Below are 21,740 nucleotides of genomic sequence, written 5' to 3'. Positions count from 1 at the left end.
GAAGACATGTCCAATAACAAAATTCAAAGAGATCAAGTTGGATGATGACTGGAAAGTAGTCTTAGCAGTTGACCCTTGGTGACCGTAGAACCTAGGTTAAACATTAAAAAACGAATATGAAGCAGAATGATATACAACTGTTCACTAACCAGAATGACTAAAATTAAGGGAAAAATACAAACAAAAAGTACCAAGTTTTGCTAGTGGGAATTTCTTCTAAACTTATAAACACATGCCTGTCCTATAGCCTATCAATTTCATTCTTAAGTGTTTACGATAAATTTGAAAAACAGTGAAATATTACATACAAGAACATGGGACTATGTCACAGACATTTAGTGAGAGAAATAAAAGAAACATGAAATACTACATACTGTATGGTTCCATTTACGTGATGTTAAGAATAGGCAAAACTACTCACGGTGATATAAGTATATGTGGTGGTTACTTTAGGCTGCAGGGTATTTACTGGAGAGCATCAAAAGTAAACCTTATATGGCGTTAGAAATGTTCTATATCTTAATCTTCTTGGTGGTTTTACGGGGATATACAGATGTAAAATTTTGTCTAATGGTAATTGAAAATTTATGAACCCTACTAGATAGACTTTAATTTTAAAAATTTTAAATGAATATTTTTCTTTCAGGAACCTTAGTATGGTAAGTGGAACAAGAAGATAGTAAATAAAGAGAATATATTTGTTAAATAAAGAATGAATCAGGCAAGGAGGTCTAACATATGGAAAGTAAGAAAAAATAGAGGGGAGGAAATTAACAAAGAAATAATACAGTAAAAATTTCCAGAATTGAAGGATATGACTCATAAAAGCCCTTCAAATGCTTAGCAAACAAAACAAGACACGTCATCATCGTAACATTTTAGAATACTATCAACAAAACAAGGGCCTAAGAGTTTCCAGAGAACTCTCTCCCTAAAGAAGTCTCACATGTCAGGAGTCAGAATGGTGTCCGACTTCTTAACAGTAATACCAAAGGACAAAAAATTAATAACCTCAGACTTCTCACTATAAATTATTTCTATCCCATAATTATTTTCCCAGCTAAACTACCATTCAATTGACCAAAAAAGGTAAAAGTTTTCAGTCCTACAAGACTAAGAAGATGACTTCTATGAACTCTGTCTCACATCACTGATAGAGATGTGCTTCACTAAAAGAAGGGGGAGGGAAATGGAGGGAAATGTAGAATCCAGGAAACGCGTGGGCAGGGACAGCATGAGAGAGACTCAGACGAAATCCTTAAGGGGATGGTAAAGGAAAATCCCAGGATGACAGCTACACAGCAGACCTTACAGAACAGCTTGATCTTAAAAACCATGTACGTGTATTCTTTTTAATGAAATTTAAAATGAATGGGAAATTAGTAAAAAGGATCATCGAGTGTAAATATTGGGGATAATAATGGGAGGTAATAAATAAACCCAGAACTGGTTACCGGGAGAGGGATTTGGTCTGAACACAGGTGAAGAAAAGAGAGAGGACATGGTTTTCCCTGTTTAGGGAAAATCTAGGGGCTGTCTGCATAATAGGCTGAATTTAGTTCAGAGCCTGACCCACACATTCTGAGATGCTTTTGAGTGAAAAGTCAGAAAAAAGCAGAAAAATCTTGGTATTATAGAGTGGTATGGTAAGTAAGGGACATTAGCTTTCATTCAACCCAGTCCTTGATTTTAAAATGGATGTGTTCCATTGACGGACAGTGGCTCAGTACAATACACAGTGCTCTGATACGGAGTTTCTTTGATAAAGGAGAGATGCTTTTACTTGTGTTTGGTTAACCCTTTCCAGAGTAATACATTGTTAAACATGAGCTTTGTACAATGCTTGGTCCACAGTTCCTATCAGCACCTTAACAATTGAATGTTTCTGAATGTAGGAGAACGGACAATATATTCATTCAAGTGTGGAAGTCATTTCAATGAAAAATGTAGTAATGAATATATTAAAAAGTTTCATGAATTTTTTTAAACTTTATTTTATTAGTTTCAAGTATAAAGTACATTGGTAAGACAATTATATAGTTTATAAAACGATTCCCCTAATTGCTCTTTCTCTCTGGCTCTGCACCTAACCATTACATTAATGTTAACTGCATTCCCTATGTCGTCCTTCCCATCCCCATGACTATCTATCAATTACTAATTTGTACATCATTAGCTCTTCACCTCATTCTTCCAGGCCCCCAACTCTCCCATATTGCCCTCTATGTTTATGAGTCTGTTTTTGATTAGTTTGTTCTTTTTGTTCCTCCGATTCCACATATAAATGAAATCATATGGTATTTATCTTTCTCTTTCTGACTTATTTCACTCAGCATTAATAATCTCTATGTCCATCCATGTTGTTGCAAATGGTAGGATTTCATTTTTTTTAATGCCTGAGTGATATTCCATTATCTATATGAACCATAACTTCTTCATCTAACTATCTGTTGATGAGCATTTAGGTTTCTTCCGTATCTTGGCTGTTATTAATCATGCATATTGTAAACTGTGTTGATCTCTTGGATCAAAATTATTCTGGGTTTTAAGATATATTAGAGTATATATCTTTGTATATGTATCATTTATAGTATATGTTGCCGTGTATTAAGGTAATTATACCATACTGAGGCACAATAGTACAGATGAGGGCTAATAGTGGAAGGGGAGAGGGACTGACATATTTAAGAGGCATTTAAAAACTATAGCTGATAGAATTTGGGAACTAATTACTCAAGATGGAAAAAAAAGATTAAAGGGCTTGAGTAACTAGAAAAATGGTGAAGCCACTACTGGGATATAGAACACTGGGGTACTGGGAGTGCCAAAATTTCAGTGTGGAGCCTTGTAGGGAGGGAGTAGTTATGTCTGAGTATTTATCTCTGATTAATTTACATGATCATAAATATTCCTCTGTTATCTATATCTTTCTTCCTAGGAATGCTATGGCTAATTGATAAAACAATTAATACTGAATATTTCATTTTACTGCCATCAACAGAAATAAGCTTCAATCTTCTTTTATATCTTCATTCACTTTGCAGAATGAACAATAATCACTTTTTATAGTTTGTGGTTAAAACATAAAAAGAGTAGGAGAGAGGGAAGCTGGTGGGTGACCTAGCTTTGATACAGCATGCTCATCTTCGCATCTAGGTTGTCCATGTTCCCTAGTAGGAAACATTTCTTTTGCTCCTTAATGTTTTTCCTAGAGTCCACCTCAGTGCTAGGTATTCTCTGCCTCTTAGGTAAGAACTAGTTGAATTGGGTTCTAGAGAGGTAATGAGATTGCTTGTTTTCCAACACTGAATGAGAGACAAGGCAGAATTATTTTTTAGGTGACACAAAGTTTTGAAGATGCCCATTCTTCTTGCTTTATTGAGGAAAGAATGAGTAAAATTTTTTTCATTACCATGGGTCTTTGCAAACAGACAATATGATTTTAAACATGTCCTTGAAATCTTGTTTGTTTTAAATTTAGTACCTTTTGATCAGTACTTATCTCAAGTACACATGGTAACTAAAATTTTACTTTTCTCACTGTTTACTCATAAAAATTAGCATTTTACTTAATGCAGTTTCTGTTTTATTAGAAGCCAGGCCTGTAATTGATACATAGTTAATATTTTTTTAAAAATAACTTTTAATAGTGTGGGCAATCAGATAAATATATCTTCCATTTGAATTTAATTTTTAAATCACAGGTTTGTAAACATTTCCAAATGAGTTTATATCCTGCACACAATACATTCAATACATACTTATTTAAATTAATATTTATTTATAACAAGTGATAAATTATTAAATAATAAAATATATCTTTAAATAATAAATGTTAAAAAATATTTATTCTCACTAGATCTTAGCCAATAAGAGGAAAGTACCAAACCATTTCCTCAAATTTCTACTATTATATACAGAAGTGAACTTTTATGTAAATCTTAACGTGTTTGTGTTGATTTGCTCTGTTTTCTTGTGCATAGCCCTCTTTTATTTCCTATATGCTGCTAAACTGTCTATAGTAGGAATTTTTCATTAAAAAATTTTTAAAGAGAAACACTTGGATTTTCTGTTGATAATTGTTGTCACCTATTTTATCAGTTCAAGAATATAATTTTTAGTATTAACATAAAATATATTTAAAAGCAGTTTAATAAAATTTATCCATGGAAAGAACAGTTGGGGAACCACTTGTGAGAATTGCCAGCTTTGACCACGTACGTGGGAACACAGGTATTAACAGAAATATTCTTGAAAATCATGTAGTAAATCTCGATTCTGTCTCCACATTCAAAGAACTAATGGCAGCCCTTGCCTGAATTGCAGCAGTTTTCATGAAACAGCATAAAAACATCAGGTAATAGCAAAACGAGAATCAAATTAGGGGTCAGATAAGCCCAGTCTAAGCTCTGTAATTGGTTTCCTGTAAGACCTTTTGAGTTTCTGTTTTCTTAGCTATCATACAGGGATAATAATCTTCTAGGACTTATGAAACTTGAAATAACCTGTCTACAGAAAACCACAGAATGCCTACCACACCTTTAGAACTCAATAAATGTTGATTACTTCCCTCCCCATTTATTTGAGTCAAAACATTGCCCATCATATCCACAACACTCAATATTTTAGAACTATTTTAGGACTCATATGCTCACTTCTATAATTCCAGGAATACTGGATCTTCTTGGAGGACCTAGTTTATTTTTGACACAATCAGTTTGTGGTTTGGGTTTTGTTTTCATTGACCTACTCAGATGATGAAGACTCTTGACAATTCATAAACATCCTGATGGTTTCACTTCAACAGTTAAAACACAGTTCAAACTGGTCAAAATCTGAGAAACATAGGAAGCTGACTTTATTTATACCATAGAATCCTCTATTTCTTTAAATTATTATTTTATTGGCTTCCAAGTTATTTATCAGTTGAAAATAAATGTAGTCTTCAGTTGCCAGCTGTTCATCGACTTGTGCAATTTCATGTAAATTGTACCTATTTGAACAAATTGCCCATGCTTACTTTATGACAGACATTGACATAAAAAAATGTACACTTATTAATACTTTTAATCTTCACAGCAACCCTATGAGGTAGATACTATATTTACCTTTATTAGACACATGATGAAAGAGAGGTGCAGAGAGGTGATTTTCCATAGTTCGTACAACTAATAAGGTATAGAGCCAAGACTTAAATTAACATTCTCACTCAGAGCTCGTGATCTTAATCACTATACCATATTATTTTTGTTTTTTCATGAATTGACTGGAAGACTTGAAAAGTTGAGCCTCTCAGAGCTCTTTAATTTCAAATATTAAATGTCTTTGGCAGATTCTTATGACAACACTGAGATGAAATCTGCATTTGTGGCTTCGGTTTCTTCCAAAGATCTTATAAAGTGGTAAAATATGCTAGTGTAAATTCTACAGTTCTGGCCTTTTCTTTCATTCCATCATGCAATGAATGAGCTTTGCTTGCAGGGTCCAGAGCACAGCCTCCTTGTATGAGTGGTGCACTGAGGAAATCTAGGCACACCCACGTGCTCTTTTATTTTGAATCAAGTGTCTAATCTTAGTTTTTATTTCCATCATAGATTTACAATGTATGGTAAAAGAACTCAGCTGGTTCATATTATACTAAGCTTCTTAAGTTCATTATAGGCAAGTGATCAGGTCCTTTAATGTTTGTAGGTGGCCTTATTAGATTATATAAACTGCTATAGTACCTCCACCCTGGATCATGGGTTCTCAGTTTCTTCCGGAAGGCCATGTGCTCTGTATGTAGAGCATACTTCATTTATTTGAGCTGTCTTTTCTAAATATTACATGTCTTTCCTAAATATTACATATCCTGCACCAGAATTTATTCAATCATGTCACCTTCCAGATGTGTTGCTGCTGTTCTCAACTTTGCCCATGCATCTGTTTTGCTACCTCTGTAATAACCTCTGAAATTATAGATAAAGTCAATGTAACCTGCTCAGATCTTAAAGAATAACAATTCAAGTGAAAAGTTAAAAAAGTTGTTTATAAAAATTTAGCTATTTGATATAATTTGAAGAAAAATATAAATTGAAACTAACCATGGAAATAATGTGTGCCTTTCCATTTAACAATTGTTATAACATAATTTTCTTTGCATAATTCTAAATGGGGGAAATGGTGCAAAGAATAAAATGAGAGAAAAAGTATGATAATGCTTATAGGAAATATATTACCTTTTTTATTTGTTAAAAATCTAGATAAAAGATAAAAGCTTTTTTTTTAAAGGCTTAGAGAAATGTGTTTAGTTTTTCTAACTGTAAATAAAGTTTCAACTATGCTTTTAATTTTAACTATGCAAATAGACCAATCAAATAATTATCATTAGTAATTAAAAATATTTTTGGTATTTAAAAAAATATTGCGGCAACTAAGTGCTAAGCCGAAGTTGATTTTTAATAATGAGATATATCAGCTATCCACATATTATATAAAAAGATAGGGTTTTCTTTCAAAGCTTTTTTTTTTGACTTAAAGTTTTATTAAGCCTCCTCCTACTCTGTAAAATAAAAGCAGTGATCTCTAAGTGTTATGGGTTATACAGGGATAAGATGAAGTAGTGTCTTGTAGGACATTTAGCACAATACCTGACATATAATAACCATTCATTAAATGGTGATTATTAATATCATTATTATTACTGATAAAAATAAGTTAACACTTATTTGGCTATGTACCAGATAAAAAAGACTAGTCTTAATATTAATAAATGACTCATAAATAAATTTTTCAGAGAGAAAAATACTTTTTAAAGAAAAAAAGATATAACTCAGGAAAATACCTCAAAAAATTCTAAAATAGGGGCTAAGAGATTTTTAGGGGGGTAAATTCTATTATCGTCTTTTACAGAATGCCATTTTAAAATGTCTCTTATCTGTGAGTGGAAAATATCTCAACAGTCTAGTTTACCAAAGATGAGCTGTAACAAAAATTGAGATGTGTATAGACATGTGGGGGTTTTTATTGTTTTTGTTTTGTTTTGTTTTGTTTTAATGATAACTGACATTTCATTGACTGGCCTTTTTTAAGTGATGTGCTAAAACAAATAACTTAATCTGATTGTGTGCATATATGAACTAAATGGGTGCTCCCAATCTCCATTTGTGTCTGACTCTGAGTAATAGCTACTGATTTACTTAATGCTTTGTGTTTGTACATTTTAATTGTTAGACGTGATGAGAAAGTGATTGCTTAATGTCCCGACTGTAACACACAGCATGAGTAGATCCTTGCCCAGCAACAGCAGGGACAAGGATACACTAAAGATACAGTATGTGCCATTTGATAACTGTAAATATGTTGGTTAATTTTTGTACTGATTTTCACTATGGCAACTATAAAAAAGTAATAATGAAAAAACCTGCGCAGACTGGTTTCTGACATTCAGTAGTTGCCAAAAACTATTGCATTCCATAAAACACCTTTCTGACCCACCTAAGACCTTCAGAGGCATATTTAGTTTAGCATTTAGGAGTCTTCAATTTCATACATTATGTAACAGCTGAAGTAAACATAAAATGTAAAGAGTTGGGATTTGTTTGAGATGGAATAAAGGAAAGGAAGGGAGGGAGAAGTGAACATAACAATTTTACATTCCTTGACTTGAAGACCATAGGAGGGCTATCCAAGGATGTTTAAAGTCTTCTAGCCAGTGTGGGAAAAAAAGGAATAGCTGTGTGAAATCAGTGAAAATAGTTATAATGTTAACTAAGATGTTTTTAATAATAGTGAAAACTAACATTTGTATTGACAGAGTATACCTGACACTTAAACATTCTCTTAAGGGATAATGTAGAAATACCAATGAAAAAGATGCTAGTCCAGAAAAAGAAAGTAGTAAACATACTATGTGATCACAGGGTAATAAAGAAAGGATAAAAGAAGTTAAGTTTAGTATTATTTCAAGTGTTTTATTTATAGGAATACACTCCAAGCAATCTCTAGTGAGCATAGTTAAGCAGGAAAAAATTGATAGCCTTGCCTTAGAGTTACTTTTTCACTTCTGGCTTCTACTTTTTTGCACAACGAATTAAAGATTATCATTAAGTTCTACTGATGTTTTGTGTTTAATGCTTTATTAAAGGTCTTCAGATAGTTTAAAATGTTTCTTCAAATGATTTTAAAAGTTGCACAGATAATGCTGATAAAGGTTAAGTAAAAGGGACTCTGTCACTATAGAATACATTAGTGTCATTAAAATGTCATTACACTTGTGAATACCATGATCATTGGCAATTCCACAGTGGCCAGTGCGTCAGCAGCATGCAAAGGTGTCTTTGTCTTTAGCATCAGATTAAAGTTATTCACAATTTTCTACTAAGAGAGATTTTTACAGACATAAATGATTTATAAGTAGCAGAGATAATTTGAAGCTCAGCATATTTAAAATAACCTAAAGTATCTTGCTTTTATCATTGAAACTAATATTTAAAATAGCTTTCTCATTAGCTAACTTTGAAAGATGAGAGTATAAAACTTTTTGTGGTCAAGGAAACTAAGTGGATTAGAAAATGTGAGCTATAAACATTCACAAAATAAAGTATATAGATAATTAAGGTTCAAATGCTTTTTACTTAAGCTCAAGACAGAGCACCATAGTAAAGGTAAATATTTTAATTAAAGACAAATTACACTTATAATAACAAGATCTAAAAAATATTAGATACCTACTAGGTTCTGCTTCAAGCCAAGATGATATAACCAGGACTGGATTTACCCTCAAATCTGAAACAAATAAAAAATGAGAAAAAGTATGAAACAATTTTCAAAAGACTGGGCATTAGGCAGTTAAGAATAAGGATCCCTGTGGTATAGGAAACAAATAAAGTGAGCTTACCAGTGTCTTGGGATACTGCCTTATCAGGTGGTGGCACAAGGAGGAAGAACCCAGGTGGAGTTCACCAGAGTAACAGAATTGAGGAAATAAGGTGAGAGTCTAGGGAGACTGGGCTGGGTAGAGTTTGCAAGACTGTGAAAGAAACTGCATAGAGAAAAACTCTGGAGTAATGCAGAGGATTCTTAGTATTCAGCTGAGAACTGATCAGCCCGTGTGTGGGGGAAGAAGGTACCCAAGACCAGAGAAAGTGTTGCCTGAAAGGATAAAAAGAAACAATGCCAGGTGCTTTCAGAAGGCCAAGAATTGTGTTTGTTCTCACGTTAGACTGAAAAACGTCAAGATTCACAAGCACTTGAGTAGGTAGAGCACATAGAAGGGTTATGCCTCAGCCCTGGGGAATAATGGCCTCGGCATTATAGTTCTGCCTAACAAATTTTAACAGCAAGAATTGAAAAGATCAAACTGCTTCCAAGCACATTTAGGACAACACTCAAAAATATTAATTGGGATACAAATATCCAACTCCCAAAAAAGTAAAATTACAATGTCTGATATTTAATAAAAAAAAATTAGAAGACATGACAGAAAGCAAGAAAATATGACAAATATAAAATTAAATCAATAAAATCAACTACTTCTGAACTTCTACAGATGTTAGCATTGACAAACTAGGACAGTAATACATTTATTATTATAGCTGACTTCCATATGTTCAAAAAGTTAAGTAGAAACATTGAAGATATTAAAATGAATTAAATCAAACCTTTAGAAATGAAAACTGCAATGCATGAGATGAAAAATACTTTGGATAGGATTAATAGCAGATTAAAAATAATAGAAGAAAAAATAAGAAAATTGGAAAACATCAATATGGATTATTTAAATGAAAATAAAAGGAGAGGATCAAAATAAATCAACAAATACCAGTGAGCTGTGGGGAAAATGTTAAAGGAGAAGTGAGAGGGGAAAGAGAGGTAAAAGAGAATATGGTTTGAAAAGAACATTTGGAAAAATAATGATTTAAAATTTTTCAAATTTTGAAACTGAACCTATAGGATTCAAGAAGCTCCATGAACCCCTAATAAACCCCAAACGGAAGAAACATGAAAAAAACTACACCAAGGTACATCATAATACAATTGCTCAAAACCAGTGATAAAGCGTTAAAAGCAACAAAAATTAAAACAAAACAAAAAAAAAATCATATGAGGAAGAAACATAAGAATTATAGCAGATTTATTCTCAGAAATAATCTAAGTGAGGAGACATTGGAGCAATATGTTTAAGTACTGAAGGAGGAAAAAAACCTGTCAACCAAAATATCTTTCAAATAAAGGTTAGATAAAGATAGTTTCAAATATACAAAAGCTGAAGGAAATTATCACCAGCTAATTTTCACATATGTCGCAAATAAAAATCAAATAGCAAAATGGTAGAGTTAAATTTCAACACACAAAATCAAATTAAATGCAAAGGTCTTAAATGTACCATTTAAAAGATTTCCAAATAGAACAAAAGAGGAAGACACAACAATGTGCTGACTACGAGAAACACATTTCAAATATAAAGATATAGGTTGAAAGTAAAAAGATGGAAAAAAGTTGGATTAACTATATTAGCATTAAAGTATATTTCAGAGAAAATAATACCAGAGAGAAAGGAAGTCTTTCCACAAAGATTATAGGGTCATTTTATTGAGAGGATATAATAATATTAATATTCATGCACTTAATAACAGAGCTTCCAAATATATCATACAAAAGGAAAAATTGATAGATACACAGTGATAGTTGAGAATTTAAAGACTTCTCTTTCAATAATTGATAGAAAGAAAAAGAACAGAAAATCAGTAATAACATAGAATAGTTTTTAAACATTATCATCCAACTTGACCTAATTGAGATTTATGGGATACTCCAGCCAACAGTAGAATACACATATTTATCAAGTGCACATGGAACATAGGCTAGTAAATTCAAAATAATTAAGGTTATGTAGAACATGCCCTCTGACCACAGTAAAGTTAGAAATCAACAACAGAAAGATAGTTAGAATATCATCAAATATTTGGAAACTAATTACTATACATAGAAGTAATCTTTAGGTCAAAAAAGAAATTAGAAAAATGTCAAAGTATTTTGAATAGAATGAAAATGAAAACAATATATTGAAATTCACGTGATCCTGCTAAAGCAGTTTTGGGAGGAAATTTATATAACTAAATGTTTATATTAGAAAAAGAAATAGTTTCAAAAATATGACCACATAAAAAGAAAAACAATTTTTTAAACTCAGAATACATAGAAGAAATAAATAAGGAAGCAGAACAAATCATTGAAATAGAAAGCAGCAAAACAATAAAGAAAATCAGTGAAACCAAGAACCAGTTCTTTTAGAGATTAATAAAATTATTAACTAAATTATTTAGTCAGAATGATCAAGTGAAAAAGAGAGTAGATTTAAATTACCAATATGAAGAAAGAGAGATGTGGCATCACCACAGATTCTAAAGGTCTTAAAAAGATAACAAGGAAATATTATACATAACTTTTTACCAATCAGTTGCTAATTTCTGTGAAATGGGAAAATTCTTTAAAAGATACAAATTACCAAAACTCATTTAGTAGGAAATAGATTACCTGAATAGCTCTATATCTACTGAAGAAATTATATTTAAAAATCTTGTCACTAAAAAATTGTACTCTTTATACGGTTTTACTGATGAATTTTACCAAATATTTAAGAAAAAAAAAGTAACTATTTTATACAAATTCTTCCAGAAAATTGAAAAAGGAAAAACTTCCCATCTCATTCACTGAAACCAGCATTATCCAGATAACAAAATGAGACAAAGACATTACAAGAAAGAAAACTCTAACAAGTGTTCCTCATGAATATTGATGAAGGCATTCTTAATATAAGTTTAGCAAATTAAAAGGATGACATATCACAGCAAAGTGATCATTATTCCCAGTAATTCAGAGTTGGTTTGATATTCAAATATCAATCAGTGAAATTTATCAAAAACTGAATCATTTTTATAATATTTATAAGAAAATAGCATTTGCCAAAATTCAATATCCATTCCTGATAAAAATTCTCTACAGAGCAGAAACAGAGGGGAGCAATAAAGAACATATAACTAGTATTAATTTGGTATGGCTACCATAACAAAATACCCGACTGGTTGGCTTACATAACAGAAATTTATTTTCTGCCAGTTGTGGAGGCTAGAAGTCTGAGAGTAAAGTGTTGCCAGGGTTGATGTCTGTCCTCTCCCTTTGTCTTCACATGGTCTTTGTATGTGTGCATATTTGTATTCAAAATTTCTTCTTCTTATAAGGACACTAGTCATATTAGATTAGGATCTACCCTAAAGACCTCACTTTAACTTAATTATCCTCTAATGATATCATGTTCAAATACAGTTACATCTGAAGTACTGGAGTTAAGGGCTTCAACATATGAATTTTGAGGATAGACAGTTTAGTCCATAAAAATACTTAAGGGAGAAAAAAATTTTTTCCTTAGGATCAGAAACAAAACAAGGGTGTTCATTTTTACCACTTTTTCCCAATATTGTATGTATATGCACAGTATTTTTCTATCTCAACAAGCACAGTAAGGCAAGTAAAAGAAATTTGTCATCTTGATTAGAAAGTAATTAAAATTTCCTTTATTCAGAGATGATGTAATCCTTCATGTAGAAAACATAACATTTTCTACAGAAGAGCTACTCAAACTGGTAGATATGTTCTGTAAGTTTTCAGGATACAAGAGCAATATAGAAAAATCAGTTCTATTTCTATATACTAGTAATGAACAATCAGAAATTAAAATTTAATGAAATATCAATTATAATAACACTGAAAATATAAAATATTTAGGGATAAATATTCTTTAAAATATATGAAGGACCTATATGTGAACAATTATAAAACATACCTGAGAGAAATGAGAAAAACACTAAATAAATGGAAAGATAAACTCTGTTCATGACATATGAGTCAATATTGTTAATAAGTCAATTCTCCTTAGACGAGGATTCAACACAATCCCAGTAAACCCGAGCGGACTTTTTTTTTTTTTTTTTGAGTGTAGAAGTCTGTCTGGTTCTAAAATTCATAAGGGAATGCAAATGACTTGAAATAACCAAAACAACTTTGAAAAAGAACAAATTGTAGTCTAATAGTACCTATTTTTAAGAATTACAGCTACAATAATTAAGATAATGTGGTTTTGATGTAAACATAGACAAATTGATCAATGAAACTGATTAGAGTGCCAGAAATAAACCCCCACGTATCTAGGCAATTATATGTAGTTGTAGGTAATACAATAGAGAAAAGTAGTCTTTCCAAAAAAAAAAAAAAAAAAAAAGATACTCAAAAAGTTGGATATCCACATGTAAAACAAACAAAAAGCTTTAGACCATTTTCTGCATCATACTCAAAGTAATTCAAAGTCAATCAAAGACCTAATTTTAAAGCCCAAAACTATAAAGCTTCTAGAAAAAAAAAAAAAAAAACATGAGAAAACCTTTGTGAATGGTGCTAGGCAAAGTTTTTGTAGATAAGACACAAAAAGTATGATCTATAAAAGGTCAGAAAAATATGATCCAGTCTATAATTGGGTGGGTCTCATCAATGTTAAAAACTGCTTCTTTGAAAGACACTGTTAAGAGAATTAGAAGACAAACCACAGACTGGGAGAAAGTATTTGCAAATCAAATATCTGATGAAAGACTTATATCATGAATATAGAAAGAACTCATAAAACTCAATAGTACAAAAACAACCAAGTTTTAAGAGTGGGCAAAAGAGTTAAATAGGCAGTTCTTCAAAGAAGAGAGATAGATTGCAGATAAGCACATGAAAAAATGATCATCATTACTGATTAGCAAAATGCAAATTGTAACCACAATGAAGTACTGTGTACCTATTAGAAAGGCTAATGTCATAAAAACTAACTCACTGTACCAAGTTTTAGTAAGAATGTGGAGCAGCAACTGGACACTCAGACATTGCTAGTGAGACTATAAAATGTTATAACCACTTTGGAAAATAATATATCAATTTTTAAAAGAAATATACACTTAGCATAGGATCCAGCTATTCCTTTCTTAGATATTTACTTAAGATAAATAAAAGCATATGTCCATACAAAGACTTGTCCATCCATGACAGCTTTATTTGTAAAAGTAAAAAACTGAAAACAACCCAAATATCTATCAACAGGTGAAAGGATACATAATGGGAATACTACTCAACAACAAAGAGAATGCATTATCGATGTATTATTTTAGATGACTCTGAAAATAATCATGCTTAGTGAAATACACTAGGTAAAAAAGAGTACATATGATTCCAATTACATAAAATTCTAGTAAATGCAAACTTATGTGTAATGATAGAAAACAGATTGCTTGGGAAATGTGAGAAGCAGTGGTGTAGGGAGGTGCCATGAAGGTCGTGAAGAAACCTTGAGATGATGTGTATATGTTAATTATTTTGGTTGTGATGGTGGTTTCACAGGTGCATATGTGTGTTTGTGATGATGGTTTCACAAGTGTATATGTGTGTCAAAGCTTATTAGATCGTACACTCTGTGTCATTTATTATCAGTCATACTTCAGTAATGCTGTTTTAGAAAACACAATGCTTAAATCCATTGTAGGGTCTGTATGGGATAGCAAATACTTGCTATGTTTTTTTGTTTGTTTGTTTAAAGATATGTTTGAAACCATTACAATAGATGATAAGATCAAATTGTCACCTTTTTGGAGTTCTCGAAGAGATTAAGGCTTATTTTTTCTAATGATTGGGAAATTTGGGGTTTATAAGAAAACTAATCCTTAAGTTTTAAAAATTCACAGGGGGTTAACAAAAAAATCACAGGAGGGAAAGTTTGGTTATGGTTGAAAGAAATAGCCATATAATTTTGATAGAGTTGACATTTCAACCATGCCTTGAAAAATGGGCATGGTTTTAACAGAGGAAGACAAGAAACAGAAATTCTAGCTAGAAGGATGAAGGAGAACAAAGGCAAAGAGCTGAGAGATGACGGAACATGTTTTAGGGATGTAGTGAGAGTAGAACTTTTGGAGTAGGAAGGGTCTTGTGGAAAATAAGCTTCAGAAGAAAAGGTGGAACAGATGGGACTTATAGGCCAAGCCAAAACAATTCTGTTTCCTCCTTGAATATTTCTTTGACTCTCACAAGCAGAACTAATCAAGTTTGACTCTGCATTCCCCTGGTAATTTATTTCTTATCTGTCATATTGTATTGCATCTTGTGTCTTCACCTCAGGCACTCTTCTACTAGAAAGGACAACATTTGGCACATTATAAATCGTCACTAACAAGTGCTCTGCCACTTGAAAAAATAGAAGTCTAGGAGTCTGTCATGATCAGAGTAGGCAGGTGGAATTTGAACTGATCCCATTAAAAATGAAGGTTTTAGATAAGATGAAGAGTAGAGAGGAGGCATTTCATAGATAGAAGAATGAGAAGTCCATAGTGAAGTGAGAGGAGTGCCATATATAAGGAGTACTGAGAATTGAGGCTTTTTTATTAGTTACTGTTTAGCCCAACCAAGCAGATACACATGCTATGTATTTAAAGTGCCAAAAAAAAAAAAAAAAATTTCTTCTACGTTTTCTCTCTTGGCTGTTATAGTAGAGCTCTAATCAACCAGAAGAAGCAAAGAATTTTCTAAGCTATTAACAAAATATATCAGAAACTCTTTTCTCTTTAGTTGAGATGTATATAAATATAGAATTAAGAATGGTATTATATTTGCTATTGGCATTATATTTTATTGGCATTATGAACCTATGGTGGACTGTGGATTAGTTCAACTTAGTGCATCCAGAAAACTTGTTGTGAAAATTATCTTTTCTCTGGTCATCTCTATGTGTTTGAGTAAAAGAACAATGGTAAAACTTCATCTTTTCTTAGGTCGTATGCCTGATATGTGAGCTAAATGTGCTAAGATACTTCATTTTATTTTATTTTAATCATTTAATTACTACTTTCATTCAATTTAATGTAATTTTAGCTTGAGCTGGTTACATGTAATAGCTTATTCTCTAGGTATTTTTAGTTCATCCATTTTGCAGTAATGTGTGTTGTGACCACTCAGCCTTCTCTTGCTAACTAACCTTTCATATAGACAGAAGGATTTCTCATAATTCAGAGAACATTCTGGAAGAATATTCATAGTTTACAGACATATTAAAAAAATTGTAACATCTTTTTATAATACAGAAAAAGGCATTAAAACCTAATAAAATATAAAGAAATCATGCTTTAAAAATGTAACTTGGGGTGTTAACATTATATTCTGAAAGTAAATGCAGTTAAAAAAATAACTTGTACTAATTTGATTCAAAGAAAAAATATTGAAAACAATGATAATTTAAATTAGCATACTGTTTATAAATAGTTTCATATTTAAGAATGCTTAAAACTAGGGATATTCAATTGGATTACACAGTTATTTTACATATCAAACTTTCAGGTTGATTAGAACAAAACTACCAAGTATAACTTCAACCACAATATATATTATAGAAGCTGAAATAGAGAGATTCAAATTTATTGTAGACTTTGTAGAAATAGATCCCACTTTGTAAAAACAAAGAACTAATGTAAAAATTATTTCTCCCCCTACTCCCTGTCTTTTTTGGGGCTGAATCTCACGGTTCTGCACTTCTAAGTTCTTTTAAGGCATGGTAGTGGTGCTTAGTGTTCAAGGTTAGTGTTTTGCTGAAAGTGTTCAATGAATATTTGTGGAATTTTGGAAGGTTAAATTTATGACCTAAAATTTACAACTTAGAAGTTAGAAGCTAAAATCTTTGAAAACCTAAGAATGTTTTTAAAATAAGCTCTAATCATTCAAAAGCTATTTGTGATATGTCCTGGAAAGCAAAATCGTTGACTTTACTTTGGAGGGGGAACTCATTTGTGCAACATAAATAGCAAATTATGACACACGTTAGAAGGCGATAAGTTCTATTTAAAAAAAGAAAGAAAAATAGTGGTAGGGGGAATTGTGTGGGTGGGAAGAAGAGAAGGAAAGATGGTATAATATTAAATAATTTGGTCAGGAGAGAGAAGCTTCATTGTGAAGGTTACTTGTGAACAAAGGCTTGAGGGCAGTTGAAATAAAAACATAAGTATTAGAATAATCATAGGATTGGAAATTTGAAATTTAATTTGTCTATTTTATTACCTAAATTAGTTCTCAACGAGAAGATGTACATGAGGGTAAAGTCAGAGCTTTTGCTTCTTTTCTCTCCCATTAGCTTTGACTTAAACAAGGAATGGTATTTCCACTCTATTTTCTCTTTTCTATTTAGCAAAAATACATGTATTTCATGGGATTTTTGTCCAACAATGATAAGAACAAAGTTTACTTTGAGAATTTCTTCTTCATAGCCCAAAGCAGCATGTAGCATAATTTCACATAATTCATTGTTTCTTAGAAATATTAAAAATTCTTGTGTTGCCATTTTTAGAAGACTCTTCGTCATCTCACTTTGGGCAACAGATCAAGTTATTGTCCCTTTGAGTCACTGAATCATAGATTCTGAAAAGAAAACAGTTTATTTTATTAATAATCTTGATTGATTTTAGCATTTAAAAATAAAAGTATTTGTTTCTTATAGATTCTGTTTCTGGCATCTGCATATGCAAGTCCCCAACTCACAGATGAGAGCTGTTCGGCCATGGCTGCTGTCACACATTACCTGTATCTTTGCCAGTTTAGCTGGATGCTCATTCAGGTTGGTACCTCATCCCCCACATCCTCTTTAACTTTCCAATGAATCTGGGTGGAGTGGCCTTCTTATCAGATATTCTTTATACTGAAATGGACGTAATTTCATTACTGCTTTCTAGGAGATCAATGTAAGAAACACCTAAGCTGTATAACATTTGAGAGCATAGTGAATTTGAGGGAATGAAAAGAAATCTAGTGTGGTTGGAAATAAGGGAATGATAGGAGGTGAGGCTTGTGATGTGGGCCACCAAACTATTTAGGTAATAGAGCTAGTCGGAACAACTGGAGCCCTGCTTCTCGGTTCGAATTCTATCTTTGTAACCTTAATGAAGTTATTGACTCTCTCCAACTTTTGTTTTCAAATCTGCATATAGGGATAATAATTCCTACCCCACAGAACTGCTTTATAGCTTTTTGAGCAGCTCCAATTATGGATGTTTATGGTATTCTCTAAATCTCCCCAAATAATTAAAAAGTAAAAATAAATCTAAACCATGTCACATAAAACTTAAATATCTGCTAAAATTAAAATAGCCTTTGCTAGGTTCTCTAATTGCAAAATTCTGTAGGAGTTAAAGCTGAACTTTTCTATGCAAGCCCAGGGTATGTTGTTATTTATCTGCCTGGACTGAGGTCCTCTGAAGGTCTTTGTCCATGTCCCTGACCTATTCAGTTTTTGATGAGTGACTTGGATGAAAACACAGGAAACTGTTTTATCAGGTATGCAGATGATACAGAGCTGAAAAAAAAAAAATCGTTAAAACAGCAGGCTGCCTGCATTAAGAGTACAGGTAGAACTAATCTAGAGAAACTATAATGAAAAGTTGAAAACTAGAGTGGAAGAGGCATAATCTGATGGAGGTTAATGTAAACCACTTGAAATTTTAATTTAACACCATCTCAGCAATCAAATGTGTGACCAGATTGCTTAAAACATAGCAACTACCCTTACATACAAAAACAACACAAACCTGGGTTATATTGATGACAGCATGGAGGCAGCTGGGGAGCTGTGGTCACATTGTAATCTATGTTGTTCATAGAATGTTGGGACCCCTGACCACTTTCATGAATCATGTTTCAACAGGAACGTTAGTTAGCCAATGGGAAGTCAGAAAACAGCCCTGTAAGAAACTTTGAGGCAGCTGGAAATAACTAACCTGAGAAGAACTTAGGGAGATATGATGGCTGTCTACAAATACTAGAAGAGCTACTACAAGAAAGAGTGAACTATATAACTCCATTTGGAAGAACCAGAGCAAATGAGTCTAAAATTAGGGAAGCAAATTTGATTCACATTAAGAACTTTTGTGGTCAATAAAACTGTCAAAGTTGAAGAGGCTGTTTCTGAAACTAAAGAGCATCCAGTCACTGACATATATTCAAACAAGGGGAAATGACTGATTCTTCAACATGTTTAGATGCATTTCTTCATTTGGGGAAGAGTTAGGATAGCATGAGATTTCACCCAACTCAATAGAGATTTGTGTATTCTATATCTCTTCATCAGGTCTTAAGTAAATTTGATTGTGGCTTATGCACGTTTGGTAAACTAATTGGATTCTGTATGGCTAATGGTTTAGGAAAACTATTTAAAGTACCAGTGAAGTTTAATGTATTTCAGACGGTACACCACATATTTTTCATGGTTTGTGGTGTGACCACAAGGGGAAAATTCAATAACTTCCGATTCTAGGTAGATTATTTCTAATGAGATACTTTGTGGTCAGAAGTTGTCACTTTACCAACCTGTGTTTTCCCATTTATAAAATAGTCTGCTAAGATATATTTTTAAAACTAGAATCCATTTTTTAAATGCTATGTAAAATATTAGACTGCTGTTAATCCAGTCATGTTAGTCAATAGGATTGAAAAATTTAAAGAATATTAACATTGTAATAGTTCTTCATATTTTTAGCGGTATAGGAGAGAATTTGATATAGGTATGTATGTTATAGCTTATGATACAAAAAGTTAATCATTAACTTTTAATCATTGGGCTAGACATGTCAGAATTGTATGTTTTCAACTGCCTTAGATATTCAATCTTAGGATAAATGCACTTAAATAACTATCTTGAAAAGTTATTTTGCTTTTATATCATATAATTTTAATATATTACAGTAAAATTTGATTATTTTAGAGTAACTAAAAAAATTTTATTGGTAAACAATTTATATAACTTTTGTTAGCCTAGATTTTCTTATCTGAATAATCAAGATTTGTAAAAACAGTACCTCTCTTTGAAAATTGTCAAAAGGTAAAATGAATTAATACATGGAAAGAGCGTGAAATGGTGCCTGTACAGGCTCTATATATTTACCCATAGTAGTGACTAAACAAATATATGTGGCTAATAGTTCATAAATTTAGAAATAAATATTTTGAATGCTCTCCTTTTCAATTATAGTTTCCACTTATTTTTATGAAAGGGAATTAGCCTGATGTAGTAGAAAGACTTATGGTGAAGCAAGCACTAACTAACTGCAAAGCCTTAACAAGCTGGATAACCTTTAACCTCTTTACTAAATAAGTACATGCATGGCTCATAGCAGGCTCCATAACTGGTGGCCTTGACTCTGTTTCTTTACACTTCCCCTTTCTTTGACAGGGAAGTCATATTGTGCATGATGGGAATATAGTAGCAATTTTGCTTTTTTTTTTTTTTTTTTTTTTTTAAAGCAAACAACACGCATCTTCCTTTTTTGGCCGTGGAAATTGAGTTCTCCCTTTGTTTGTTCTTCATGTAGGATCACTCTGTGAAATTAGTGAAATAATTTCCCACTTCCTTACAACAGCAAGTTTATGTCTACTTTAAGAAAGATTGACTGCAAGAATTTAAGCTCTCGTAATATTTTTACTCTATTTTCCTAGTTGTTACTGTTTTATTTTCATTTCCTTTTTCTGTTTTGATTTTAGAAATAGCATATACTAATAGAACAAAACATAAACATTACAGAGAATCATAAAAGAAAAGTTCACATTTTTCCCTGTTTCATACATTCTCTACCCTCTACTCTAAACCCTACTCTCAACGGTAGACACTGTTAATGATTTCTTGTGTATACCTCTAGAAATATTCCACAAACATATAAATATTTATAAATACTAAACAAGAACATATTTGTATGTTCTTCTATGTACATATAGTATATATATTTATATATAGTGTACATATATTTATATATAGTGTATATATATTTTAGTGTGTATATATAAATTTGCCACATACAGATACTTTTTTCATATTTTATAATGTGGTTTTTCCATGATTTATTTTTCTAGTCTCTTATTAATGAAATGCTCATTATATCCAGCTATTTTGCTGTTATAAACTGTTTCCTTGAACATTCTTGCACTCAGAATATTTGTTTACGTATGGACTATCCATAGAATAAATTCCTAGAATTTATGTCTCTACTATTAACAACTATGTAATATATGCTACCAGATAGATTGCCAGACCATGAGTTAATCCATGAAAGAAATAAATCACAAGTAAATTATTTGGGATATTAGTATATAAGTAAATAGAAAACAATTTTGTCTCTGTATTCACTTGGCTGAGTTTTATGATCATTTCCTGTCACCAAGTTAAATCATGTAGCAATCTGCTACAATTAAGAAAACTATCCAAACCTTGAATTGTTCTTGCAGTCTATTCATCTCATCCCTAGAGACACAGCCTACTTGGAAGTATAATATTTTATTTTGAAACTAAAGCTTACTTGAAGAATTTACTTTCTAAGTGGTAAAATAAAGTTAGAAGTCATTTTACAATTGTACTTGAGCGTTTACATCTTGTGCCTTAATAGCTCCATATAATAAGGCTATGAAGAAGTAAACATACATGTAATTTATACCTTGGCAGAAAGGATACTTAGTGCCCAAGCATAGCAACAGAAAGGGAAATGATACAATTAGCCATGTTTTCTTTCATTAGTGATTTAATTTGGGGGGACATCAAAGGTATTAAAGACAACAGATTGGTAATTACCAAGATAAAAATGACATAGCCAGGAAACACTGGATTCTCCAATCCTCGAAAAGCCTTGCAATTTATTTCTTGCAGAAACTGT

General features: G+C 31.9%; 1 protein-coding gene across 3 annotated transcripts in view; it reads left to right on the top strand.

Moving 5' to 3' along the window:
• ADGRV1 (adhesion G protein-coupled receptor V1) overlaps positions 1 to 21,740 on the top strand; it is a 473,598-nt gene that overhangs the window by 290,084 nt on the left and 161,774 nt on the right. For all 3 annotated transcript variants that reach the window (XM_036225348.1, XM_036225347.1, XM_036225349.1), the window contains one exon: positions 17,549 to 17,665. In XM_036225348.1, coding sequence (XP_036081241.1) covers positions 17,549 to 17,665 — 117 coding nt within the window. The remainder of the gene's footprint in view (positions 1 to 17,548; positions 17,666 to 21,740) is intronic.

Source organism: Rousettus aegyptiacus, unplaced genomic scaffold, assembly GCF_014176215.1.
Source record: "Rousettus aegyptiacus isolate mRouAeg1 unplaced genomic scaffold, mRouAeg1.p scaffold_m13_p_8, whole genome shotgun sequence".
Lineage (NCBI taxonomy): Eukaryota > Metazoa > Chordata > Mammalia > Chiroptera > Pteropodidae > Rousettus > Rousettus aegyptiacus.
The sequence above is the reverse complement of the archived record's forward strand: the minus strand, read 5'-3'. Positions and strand labels throughout refer to the sequence as shown.